This window comes from Bison bison, unplaced genomic scaffold, assembly GCF_000754665.1.
Source record: "Bison bison bison isolate TAMUID 2011002044 unplaced genomic scaffold, Bison_UMD1.0 scf7180017864239, whole genome shotgun sequence".
Classification (NCBI taxonomy): domain Eukaryota; kingdom Metazoa; phylum Chordata; class Mammalia; order Artiodactyla; family Bovidae; genus Bison; species Bison bison.
The window spans coordinates 1569107-1582545 of record NW_011494811.1 but is presented as its reverse complement, the minus strand read 5'-3'; the positions used below and the strand labels follow the sequence as shown (position 1 = coordinate 1582545).

Genomic DNA, 13439 nt, shown 5'->3' with positions numbered 1-13439 from the left:
AAAGAAAGGAAAACATTTAGAAACAGGACCTAATGTTTGCAGTAATTTGATTCCTTAGATAGAGCAATGCTTGCTTATACCATAGGTTATTACACTATCATCAAATGTATCAGGTAAGCAGATGAAGTGCTTTGAAATCTCTCTACAAGTATCTACATCAGGCAAGAGAATATGGCTGTTAAGAACTTGGTTCTGATCAGAATTCCTTAAAATACTGCCTTCCTTTTGTCTTCCTTTGATTACAATTGCCTTTTGGGATGTGAATGTTGGTCTCAAAAAGATGTGCAGATAAAAAAGAAACAGCAAACGGGCTTACCACAGGAGAGCAACCAACTGTAACCCTATTACATAATAGGTGAGAGTATTCTTGCCCGGAGAATCCCATGGATAAAGGAACCTGGTGGGCTACAGTCCATAGGGTCGCAAAGAATTGGACATGACTTAAGAGACTCAGCATGCACGAATAAAGAGCTTTACGGGGCTTCCCAGGTGGCACTAATGGTAAAGAACCCGCCTGAGAATGCAGGAGACATAGAGATGCAGGTTCGATCCCTGAGTCAGAATGATCTCCTGGAGGAGAGCATGGCAACCCACTCCAGCATTCTTGCCTGAAGAATCCCATGGACAGAGGGGCCTGGCAGGCTATAGTCCATAGGGTCACAAAGAGTTGGACATGACTGAAGTGACTTAGCACACACCCCTAAGAGCTTCACAACTCGAATGTACTGCTTCTAGGTGAAATCAGAATACTTTGACATCAAGATCACCAACAGGACTTCCCTGGTGGTCTAGTGGCTAAGAGTGTTCTCTTCAAATGCAGAGGACCCAGGTTCAATCCCTGATTCGGAAACTTGATCCCATATGCCCCAACTAAGACCTGGCACAGGCAAATAAATAAGTAAAAATATTTTTTAAAAAATCACCAGCAAATACTCCCTCCCTTTCAGATGATAAGTTATTTCAGCTTGCTGCTGCTGCTAAGTCGCTTTAGTCGTGTCCGACTGTGCGACCCCATGGATGGCAGCCCACCAGGCTCCCCCGTCCCTGGGATTCTCCAGGCAAGAACACTGGAGTGGGTTGCCATTGCCGTCTCTGCCCTGGTGGTCTAGTGGGTGAAAGTGAAGTCGATCAGTCGTGTCTGACTCTTTGTGACCCCGTGGACTGCAGCCTACCAGGCTCCTCCGTCCATGGGATTTTCCAGGCAAGAGTACTGGAGTGGGGTGCCATCGCCTTCTCTGTATTTCAGCTTAGAGTGACCCTATTTAATTTATATTTGTATCTTCAGCACCTAGCACATAGCGCATGCTCAGTTGTGTCTGACTGTGACCTCATGGATTATGGCCCCCAGTAGATTGTGGCCTGCCAGGCTCCTCTGTCCATGGGATTTTTCAGGCAAGAATACTAGAGTGAGGTTGCCATTTTCTCCTCCAGGGGATCTTCCCAACCCAAGGATCAAATTAGTGTCTCCTGTGTCTCCTGCATTGGCAGGCAAATTCCTTACCACTGAGCCACCTGGGAAGCCCAGGGGGTCTATATACTGGCTCAGTAATAAATGATTTACAGTATTATGTGCAATTTAAAGAGAACGATATACACAAGCAAAAATCTACCACTGTAATAAAATGTCATGGTATTTTCAACAGCTACGCATTTCTGTGCATGATTCCGCTTGACTTAAGAGGTTCCTAGGTCATTTTCTATAACTTGTATTTCCAATTTAGCCTTGGGAATCATGACATAACATTACAGCACCTTGAGACTTTTTCTGCTTTAATGATACTCACTGAATTGTCTGGCTGTTTTAAAAGTTATTTTTAATCTTCCTTTCTTTGTAAGGAGAATCTTCATATTCTCTTATAGTATTCATTAATGTGATATAGTATCATTTAAGGAAACAATGGTCACAAGGTGAAAAGTCAAAATGACCACTAAAAACGGTCCCTTAAACTAGCTAGCATCTATTCAGTATCTGCTAGGGAGAAGGCAATGGCACCCCACTCCAGTACTCTTGCCTGGAAAATCCCATGGGTGGAGGAGCCTGGTAGGCTGCAGTCCATGGGGTCACAAAGAGTAGGACACGACTGAGGGACTTCACTTTCACTTTTCACTTTCATGCATTGGAGAAGGAAATGGCAACCCACTCCAGTACTCTTGCCTGGAAAATTCCATGGATGGAGGAGCCTGATGGGCTGCAGTCCATGGGATGGATAGCAAAGAGTCGGACACAACTGAGCAACTTCACTTTCTTTCTATCATTCCTGTTGGAGAAGGAAATGGCAACCCACTCCAGTGTTCTTGCCTGGAGACTCCCATGGACATAGAGGCCTGGTGGGCTGCAGTCTATGGGGTTGCAGAGTCGGACACGACTAAGCAACTAACATAGGCCCCTTAAGAACCTTCATGTACTGAATTATCTAGTCCTTCCTGTGTCTCTGGTGGCTGCAGTCCATGGGATCGCTAACAGTCAGACTGAGCGACTTCACTTTCACTTTCCTGTGTCTCTAGGAGGTGGGCTTAATTGTCAGCCCCATTCTGTCAACAAGGAGTCCCAAACACAGAGGTTAAGTGACCTGTCCAAGTGATAAAGCCAGTAGTTGGTTGAGCTGGGAATTTGAGTCTTGGGTGGAGGGCTAGAAGAACAGAGGGTGGGGGACTTCCCTGGTGACTCTGGGGCCATGACTCATGCAGGGAGTCTGGATTCCATCTCTGGTCAGGAACTAGATCCCAAAGGCCACAACTGAGAGTTTGCAGGCTGTGACTAAGACCTGGCGCAGCCGAATAAACAAAGAATGGAAGGTGGCTGAAGGTGATTCACTGAGTGGCAGTGCCCCATGGGGTCTGTCTCTTCCTTCCTTCTTGATCTCTAGTGCTATCTTGAGGTCTGGGAGTTTACCTTTTCCACCCCTTCTATAAGCTACTCCCTACCCTCCAAGAAAATCACTCCCACCTTTTAAAATTTTGCTTGTCACCAAGAATCAGTGTCTGTACTTACGTCTGAAAGAGCCTCGAGTCACCCAACAAGTTGACATACCGCTCACACAGAAACATAAGGCCGACTTCCTGCCTTCCAGCTGCTTACATATATCTCAGAAAAGCTATGGTAATGACTGAATCCTCTGTCCTCCTATGCAGGTTCTAAGTGAAAGACAGCCAGACCTACGTGGGATAGATCAGTGGAGAAAAAGGCTTCACGGAGGGCCTGGCATGGGATCTTTGGAGAGAGTCATTGTCATGGACACCTTTTCATCATCTGCCCATCCCACAATCCCTTCTTCAAACACTGTCCCTCTCAGAACAGTTGATCCTGATGCACATGGTAGGCACTTGTTTGTTGAATGAAGGAAAAACCCCCCATCTGTCCAAAGATATATTTTGACTAAAATAGATTGGAATAAAATCTTTATCAGCTTCACATGAAATTACATGAACTCTACTCTCCCACATTGTTGAGAACCTTATGTTGTTTCATTTTAAAAAATTGTTTATTTACACAACAAAAACGATGTCCAATGTTAAAAACAAACCATACTTCTCTAGTTTTGAACTATTGAAATTAGTTGCAGAAGAGCTCATCTGATTCAATTTGATACTAGGTCTGTCAACTCCAAATTGGCACTTGCCATCTGCCTCTATAAGGATTAAATTATGAGTTGCTGCAGAAGATCAGCATCCTTTTTAGGCTCCTCTACTGATTTTCAACACCCCTGAAAGGAGTTCAAGGTGGAGATAGCAATGAGGCACCGTGCTCTGGGAAAACTCAGCAGAACAGGTCTTCAGATAGTTAGATATTTTCAGGAGCTGATTTTATGAGCCCAATTCTTGTATCTCCTCATACCTAGAAAAACACTTAATCCTTATGGTAACAGCTGCTCCTCATGACTAGTAGAAAGCTTTTGCCAAAAAAAAAAAAAGTGTGTTTGATTGCATGTACTCCCCCTTCACCAAAATCACATAGTCTGAACTTCCCCCCTACCTCTTTGGAGCAGTTTCTCAGTTATCTTAAATGCTGTCTCCTGGACTATAGTCCTCATTTTGCCACAAATTAAACTTTAACTCCCAACTCTCACCTTGTGCTTTTTTAAGAGGGCAGATCTTTCTCAGATTATTCTGTGCAATCTCCCAATCAGGCATGATGCTTGCAATACCCTTCAGCTGTCAATCAGTTCTCTGACCTTTATTCAAGGCCCAAAGAAAGAAGAGGGAAGCGAGATAAAAAGGATAGTTTTACCTATGTTCATATAGTGGATACATTCAAGACATTTAAGACAGAAAGGGCACTTCTGCAAGACTCTCTAATCTGGATTGTTAGTTTACCTCTGAGCCCTGATTTTCTCATCTTTAAGACAGATTCATTCTAGAATCTTTTAGTTCCAATGTTCTATGATTCAGTTCCAATACATCCACACACTAACATGCTAATACATTTTGCTGAAAGTTGGTCAGTCCCTAACAAATCAACAGCCAAAGAATGCTCCACTTCTTATTTCACATCTATACTTGAGGCATAAGCTAATGGAGGGCTGGGCTCCAAAAAGGCCTGAGTGAGATTCTTATTTTGGGCTGGAGCAATGCCTGGATGTAATAATTTAAATAGAGTCTAGGTTTAAATGCCATAGCTTTTTTTTTCCTGACAATGCACAGTGGAATCACCTGATGAACTGTTTTATTGCTGCCCTGTTTCCACCCTTAAGAGATTCCGCTTAATTGATCTAGGTGCAGCCTGGACGTGAGAATTTTTATCAGCTCTCCAGGTGATTCTAACCTGAGAAAAAGGCGACTATTTGCATAGAGCAGTGATTCTCAAACTTCAGTGTGAATCAAGTTACCTGGAAGGATTATTAAAACTTATTTCTGGGTGCCCTACTAAATTTCTGACTCCTAGGGAGGAGCCCAAGAATTTGCTTTTCTAAGATTATCTTTATTATTTTTTTAATTTAATTAGAGGCTAATTACTTTACAATATTGTATTGCTTTTGCCATACACCAACATGAATCTGCCACGGGTGTACATGTGCTCCCAATCCTGAACCCCCCTCCCACCTCCCTCAGAATTTGCTTTTCTAACAAATTCACAGGTAATGCTGATACTTTTGTCCAGAGACCTCACTTTGAGAACCACTGCCAGTAAAAAGGCAATGGCACCCCACTCCAGTACTCTTGCCTGGAAAATCCCAAGGGCAGAGGAGCCCGGTAGGCTACAGTCCATGGGGTCTCGAAGAGTCGGACACGACTGAGCGACTTCACTTTCGCTTTTCACTCATATGCATTGGAGAAGGAAATGGCAACCCACTCCAGTGTTCTTGCCTGGAGAATCCCAGGGACAGGGGAGCCTGGCGGGCTGGGGTCTATGGGGTCGCACAGAGTCGGACACGACTGAAGCGACTTAGCAGCAGCCAGTAAGGAAGTATCACTGGTGGTGGCACCTGAAGTCCTGAGTTTAAATCCTGATTCTATTATTACCACCTATGCAATCTTAGGAAGGAACTTATTCTCTTTTCTTTACTGTCTTTACTGCCGGAGAAGGCAATGGCATCCCACTCTAGTACTCTTGCCTGGAAAATCCCATGGATGGAGGAGCCTGGTGGGCTGCAGTCCATGTGGTCGTTAAGAGTCGGACACGACTTTACGACTTCACTTTGACTTTTCACTTTCATGCACTGGAGAAGGAAATGGCAACCCACTTGTATTCTTGCCTGGAGAATCCCAGGGATGGCAGAGCCTGGTGGGCTGCCGTCTATGGGGTCGCACAGAGTCGGACACGACTGAAGCGACTTAGCAGCAGCAGCAGCAGATCTCACAGTTGTGAGGCATCAACAGTGTTACCATTCAGCACCTGGCAGAGAATGCAGTTAACAGGCATTCATTTCCTTTTTCTGTTACACATGGCTAGATGGTATGAATAAGTTAATAGCACTGGTTAAAATTTGGCAGGAAAAGATAACTGAATTGAAGCAAACAATGTCTCATTAGAACTGTATATATAACATAGGATGATAAATGTAGAGAAGTGTTTTAAGTAAATGTCTTAAAAGATACTTTCTTTCAATCTTTAGAACTTTGAACATTTTGAACATAGAATTTAGGTGCGAGGAATATTAGATACAACTGATAAAGTGATAGAAATGTTAGATTTGATCTACAAAGAGCATGAATGTTTTAATGACCTACAATGGACTCCAATACTTCACTTATAATTATCTAGAAAGTCAGAAATCAGTATAATTTAAGTAGCATACCTGCCTAAACCTTTTAATATATTGATCTTTGTTTTTTAATTAATTAGACTGCATCTGGTCTTGGCTGTGACTCTCAGGCTCTAGCGTACTTTGGGCTCAGTAGTTGTGGTGCAGGCTTAGTTGCCTTGAGGCAGGAGGGTCCTCAGTCCCCCAACCAGGGATCAAACCTGCGTCCCCTGCATTGGAAGGTGGATTCTTAACCAGGACAACCAGAGAAGTCCCTATTGACTTTTGAATACAATTCCAGAGAAAACCTGAACTATTAAAGTATATCAGAATCCCTACTATCAAAGCAAAACTTCTACCAATGATGTGATAGGTGTTTTTATTTACATATACCAACACACAAAAGATGAAATAGCCTTCCATCCTGCTTGCCACTTGCTTCCCGTTGTATGTCTCAAGGTCCTCTCAGGAGTTAATGTTTAAACCGTGAGAGGAATCCTGGGAGGAAAGCAGGCCCACTGCAGAAGCAGCTGTACATTCCTCCCAACACAGGAAGGGTACCTGAGGCTGCGCCTCCACAGTGGGGCTGGTTGAGGTGAGAAGTGGAATACTGTGAGGGTTTCTCCATGGAATCTATGACTGCGGTTGTCTAAGTTGAGTCTCAGAGGTATTAAACTGTCAGGTCTGAAGGCAGAAGTCCTCAGGATCGTTTACAGAAAGTTTCTTCTTCTACAAATAGGTGACCCAGAGGCAAAGTCTTAACTGAGATTTTGTTTTAAAAGCCTTCTCTTTCCACTCTGGCCTGATGCCATCAACAGCTTTCTTTTTCTGAATTCCTTTAAAAAAAAAGTGCACCTCTTTGTTGCTGCATCATATTCTGAATAGTGCCATTTCTTTTATTATTGTTCTCAACTATTACTTAACCTTATGATATACTTTTAACTTCTCATCTATTTATGAATTCTCTTAACTAGACTGTGAACTCAAGGGTACTTAACTTGACCTCTTCCTCCACAGAACTTTCTCAATTGCCTCAATTCTCAGTAACCATCCCTTTTGTTGTTTGCAATATAAATTTGACCCTAACTTGCATTGCCCTGTCTATGGAGGTAATTGTATACTATTTTATGTGTAAAAGTGTTCTCTTCCCAAATGGAACAAAAAAAAAACACAAAAAACAAAAACCCTTCAGGATGGAGGCTATGTATTTTGCTTCTTTGTAAAAGTCGTAACAAACCTGATGTCCAACAGACATTTGTAAAATTCTTATCAGATTATCCATGCTAAAAATTGGCACAACTGCCTTCTTGAATCCTGAGGGAAAGTTTTCATACTCTTGCTGCCAAGATTATGTAAAGCCTATAGCCTGCCAAGTATACGTAGAGGATGGAAATGATTTTCTTTAAGCCAGAAAACTAGCCTTGGTTCAGCTCTCATGAGTGCTTTAAAATCAACCTTCAATACCATAAGAACAGGAGGTTCTTAACCTCATTAGTGCCCTTGATATTCCCTAATATCCATTCATCCATAAGTTTTCCTCACAAAACATAAACCAAACTTCCAGAGCCCCTAAAACAAACAAAACTTTCTTCCTCTTCCTTGCAAAATAGTTCATTCATTAAAAGCCATAACCAGTGCCTAGAAAATTTCAAAAAAAGAAAAATCAGCAATCCAAACCATTTCAACTTAACTGAATTGAAGGAGAGCTGATTTCATGGCCGTCCCGCTGGGGAGCAGTCCCTCTCTCTGAGTTTGCCTGTTAACAGAAACAGGAAAGACTGGTAGATGGCCTGAGTTTTTTCACTGGGTTGGTTTGGCCTCATAGCTCTGACTACAGCCATTCCAGCTGATCCTTTAACAGGACTATAAGGTACCAAAAGAGTCACTAGAGTAGTCCAGAGACTAGTAAGATTTACGTTTACCTCTCCCAAGTTTTTTAAAGACTTGTTTGCACAAAGCTGGATTATGGCATTTTACCTCAGCTGTCACCACAGGTATTATGAAGAAGAAATAGTGTTCTAAGATTTTTAATTAGTTGCTTTAGTTTTCGTTTTTTTAAAAGACTCAGATTGCTATCCTCTTTACTCTATTACTCTTGCTACATACTGAATTCTTAAGACTATCACTTAATCCTTACAGCAGAAACCTAGAAACTGGAGTTGCTTTCCACTTCTTTAATTCTCCATAAGGCATCACTATTATCACATCATACATGAATATGTATGTATATATATGTGTGTGTCTGTATATATAATATTTGTTTTAAAACGTAGAAATGTTCTTCTCATTCATCTTTGTTTGATACAAAGTAGGTGCCCAAGTAGGTATTAATAGTTAGAAATTAAATAAAAGGCCACAAAAACTTCCCAAGGAAGATCATTAAAGAGAAAAATCCTTTTTTCCTCTTATTACAGCTGGCCTTTGATGCATGCCAGGTAAGAATAAAAGGAATACTGCAGGGTGATGGGAAGACTAGACCTTTCCCATTTTTTGGGTTGTAGCTGAACTTCTATTGGCGGTTCTAGTAAAATATATAACTCTTCGTTTGTTCTAGGCAAGTCCTTCTTTTGGGTTTCCTTCAGACACTGCCTTTACTCTCCCATGAGAAAATGAGGATTCAGAGATTTCGAATAGCAAGATTCTGGTTGGGTAGCAGTCTCTTGAAATCATGAGCTGGCTATGTAGAGGAAAAGTTATGGGAGACTGGCAGGAGAGGGTGAGAGAAAAAGAGAAATGTATCTTCTTCTTTGGGAGCACAGGAAGAAAGCAAGTTTTTCAAAGTCGTTGCCGGTATCTCATGAAGGCCCAGGCTGCTACCATGGTGAGGGCAAACACTGGCACCAGCACCATAGCTATGGGAATACCACTTGGCTCCCCTTCACCTTGAGGTCCTATGGGCCCATTCTGCACCTGTAACTGGAAGGGAAAGAAAAATGTTAACTCTAGTGACAATGTGTGTTTACCACAACTGCAGTGTCCAAGCTGACACATTACCTGGATCAGCAGTCTCTGTATCACTCAGAGCTGTAAGCCCTTAGCACTACCAAACAGAAGGTGTCCTCTCTCTATCCTGAGTTGATACATCAATGCCACTGATTCTTTGGAAACAAAGTAAGTCTGATGGAAGGGCATTTAACCTTGCTGTGCTACTGACCTAAGGGACCCAAGGGTAAGTCAGATAACCTCTTTCTATTTCTGCACTGTCTCCACTAAACTATATGTATACCATACCAGGAAAATGAAGATATGAAATGAAGCCTACTGATCCTATAGGAAGCCTGGAAATTCCTGGGCAAGGGCAGGGGTGTCCATCTTTCTAGAAATGTTTATCGAGAAAGATTTATCAGTAGTCAGCATGTAATAACAGCAGATCTGAGCAATGGGACAGGCGCAATGCCATTACTTAGAAATATTTTTCAATTCCTGAAAGGTACCTACTCCTTCTCAAGTTGGGGTCCTGTCCTTCATCCCCAATTCTGTAATACTAGGCAAAGATAAAGGTGAAACATATGGAATGGAGGTGAAAGATCCCAAGGGAAGTGAATTTAAAAATTTCAGATCCTAACAGTTAGAATTTTCCATTGCCAAAACATTCCCTTTTGAGGCTGGTAATTTTTCTCCATTTCAGTCAATTTTGAAAAAGGTAGCCTTTCTTAACATCAACTTTTTAAAAAAACCATTTTAAAAAATTGAAGTATAGTTAATTTATAATGCCGTGTTGGTTTCAGCCAAGTGATTCAGTATATACATAAATATATTCTTTTTCAGATTCTTTTCCATCATAGGTTACTACAAGATACTGAATAGAGCTCCCTGGGTTATACAGAAGGTTCTTATTATTTATTTTATATATAATAGTGTATATATGTTAATCTGAAACTCCTAATTTATCTCTTCCCCTGCCTCCACCATCCCTTTTGGTAACCCTAAATTTTTTCCTACGTTTGTGAGTCTATTTCTGTTTCACAAATAAGTTCATTTGCATCATTTTTTTTTAAACTTCACATATGAGTGATATGATACAGTATTTGTTTTTCTCTGATTTATTTCACTTAATATGATCATCTCTACATCTATTCATGTTGCTGCAAATGGCAATATTTTATTCTTTATGGCTGAGTAATATTCCACTACCACATACAAACACACCCCGTATCTTCTTTATCTAGTCATCTGTCACTGTTGCTTCTACATCTTAGCTATCGTAAACAGCACTGCTATGAATGTTGGGGGCATGTATCTTTTCGAATTAGATTGACATTAACTGGTAATAGATAACTTGGTAACTGTGAAGCCGTCTTGTTTTAGTTAGATTTAATTTCATTAGTCCATGAAACTCTGACCCCTCAATCTGAAAGACAAGACTGAAAAAACTACCTTTTCTATCTTCTATCCCCTCTATAGCTTTCATTCATTTCCTGATGAGATGTCCTGAGAGAACATACTCAATAGAAAGACACGGCTTTTATAGGCCAGTTCCTTGACCAGAACAATCTGTTTTGTTTGGAGTTATTTATGGATGTTTCCTTAAAAAATGAACTCACATGCCTTCAAAATTAACTCTAATCATATTAGACTGTGTGCCTATATTTGCTTGCCTTTATCTGTTGCAGATCAATACTTTCTCCCATGCTTTAGAAACACAGAAGGGCCAAGGCAGAAGCAGCTGAATACTAGTATGTCTCCTACTGACCTGGTTTTCTAATCCATCACGCCCAGATTCTGCTTGCAACCCTGGCTGTTTTCTCAGGTATCTTTCATGCCTTGGGCCCTTTCCACTTCTTTCACTATCTCCTGTTGAATTCTTCAGTCTCTGAAGCCTCACTCAGGAGTTGGGTGAGGCAAAGACAGCATCAATTTAAGAAGGAGCAACTTTAAAGACACAATGAACCTGTGTTATAAGTGCATTCCAAAGTCCTTCATGCTACAGGATTATGTCCACTCAGGCTTTTCTTCTTATCATGCAAATGATAAAATACTAGGAACTTAGGAGAGGATATAGGGATAGGTAGCTGTCTTGATCAAATTCTGAATCTCATTTCTTTTCTCCTGGAGCTCCCCTTTGAGCACTAGGGCTTTGGTCAAGAGGATCCCCAAGTTGATAAGAAAAGCATTTATGATGATGGTAGGGAAAAGCTCATAGTATATATCAAAAAACCTACCACCTCTGTCACTTAAGAGTGTCATAAATAAAAATGTTCAAGGGAAGACATATGTTTCCTCTCCTACTAAGAAATAAAATTGGCCCGGTTATATTTTCCCCGATTTATTTTAATTTGCTTGTCAAGCTTTATCTTTAGGGCACATTACTTTGAAGCTACCGGGTTGCAAATGTAGTTATGAATTTCCTTTAGTGATTAGAAGTCTCAGAAGACCCTTGCCTATGTACAGATAATCCCTTCAAAAGAATGAGAGGGAAAGGAAAAAAGCCAAACACACTACTGAAGATTACACCACATAATTAATTCATAACAATGTCACAAAAACCCGGTGATGGCAAATGACACCTACCCTGTGCTGCACTCTCAGGGACACAGCATAGCCCGCGTTACGGAAGAGGTCCACAGCGTCCTGGTGCAGCAGGTTCTTTAGGTCTTGGCCGTTGACCTGCCAAAAACAGCAAGGAAAAGTAGTGAAAGATACAGAATGTGAACTCTCATAAGTCAAAAGATTTACTTACATGCGACCACAGATTTAAAAACAGAGACAATTCCGAGGGCTAGGAGAAGGGGTAAAGTTACTTAGAACTCAGAATAACTTTTTCATCTTCAAAGCTACCAGTCTTCCAGGTTACCACTCTATACCCTTTATATTTTTAATCCCTGGCATGGCCGGGCCAGCTTCAGCTCTAGAAACGTAACTCTAGGAAGCTCTCCCACAATTTAGTTTCATGTGGTATAAATCGACTAGCCTCTTCTATTGTTTTTGTTCTATTCTGAACAATTTCCACTGATTCCTTGGATATTCCTATCCTCCTCAAATTTACTAAAAACCATGTTTCTGTGATGATACAAACTTCTAAAAATGTTTTGGTGAAGCTGAGTCCTACCACCTAAAGGTAAGAGATGTGAAGGACTCTGCTATCAACACTTCTCAGTGTCAGGAGTGACACTGGCCACGAGCGATATCTAGTCTATGCTGTACTCAAGGGATACTGCGTAGCCCACTTTATGTGAAATCTCCATAGCTTTTATACCTGGCAATGGCAGCAAGAACATCTATTTGGTAGGTTCTGTTCTACGTGCTTTCATACATTATCTCATTGAGTAATCACAATCCTATGAGGTAGACGTTATTTTTATCGATAAAAAAACAAAACAAAACTGAAGCTTAGCAAGGTTAGGTAATTTACCCAAAGTCATAGAAACTGTAGAAGCCAGGGCTAAGGGGTTTTATATCCTGGAAGAACACTAAGGTGCTCTTGCCTCTTACTGCTCGTTCTGCACTATTACCCCTCTGCCCTGACCCACCAACTCTTCTTTCCTCTGCTGAAGCTCAAGTCATTTACTTATTCAACCTTCTCATCCTCCTTGTCACGGTTTCTATTCTCCAAGAGGTTCATAACTATCCCTCCAGTCTTTTCCCCGTCAATATTCTTACTGAATAACTCCATCATCACTCTGGCCTTATTAACATCTACCTTTCCAAACTGAAGGATTCCAGCTCTATTCCATTCTAGTCACCAACTGGCATAAGCCTTCCACTTCAACATTAGGGATGCTTCAGCTCCAATATCTCAAACTTAAAAAAAAAAAAAAAGATAAAAAAATCTACTTTCTCCATATTTCCTATACCTCTGAAAATCTCCTCTGCATTCTCATCAATGCCTTTTACACATCTAGGAGTTCCTACTATTTCAAAAAGGCATTTGGAAAACTACTGGAATCCCTTATCACCATGATCTTCTACCATCCTTCCAGTCCTGGGCAACACACTGCATTTCTTTTCCTTGTCATCAGTGAGCTCAATATTCCGAGAGAAAGATACACAGTCACATTTTCCACCACAGACCCATGCGAGCTGGCTTCTGCTGTACCTTTACAACCCTTCTCATCGGGTGAACTCCCTAATACACATGCAGCGGGTAGCTGTTCCCAAGACCTTTCCTACCATCAAACTCCAATTCCATCTCTTTTCTCAGCAGATCCCTGTCTTATCTTTCTTGAGAATACTGAGAACTTACGACAAACATTCTCTCCATTTTCCTTCCTTTCCCCTTAAGGTTTCTTAATATCCTCTTAGTGCTGCTTTCTCCTT

At 41.2% G+C, this 13439-nt stretch overlaps 1 protein-coding gene across 1 annotated transcript in view; it reads right to left on the bottom strand.

The window, feature by feature from the left end:
• Window positions 1–6547: 6547 nt before the first annotated feature.
• SYNJ2BP (synaptojanin 2 binding protein) overlaps window positions 6548–13439 on the bottom strand; it is a 41847-nt gene continuing 34955 nt past the window's right edge. The window contains exons 3-4 of the mRNA XM_010846674.1: window positions 11694–11789; window positions 6548–9098 (exon numbers count right to left, since the gene is read on the bottom strand). Coding sequence (XP_010844976.1) covers window positions 8958–9098; window positions 11694–11789 — 237 coding nt within the window. The 3' untranslated portion in view covers window positions 6548–8957. The remainder of the gene's footprint in view (window positions 9099–11693; window positions 11790–13439) is intronic.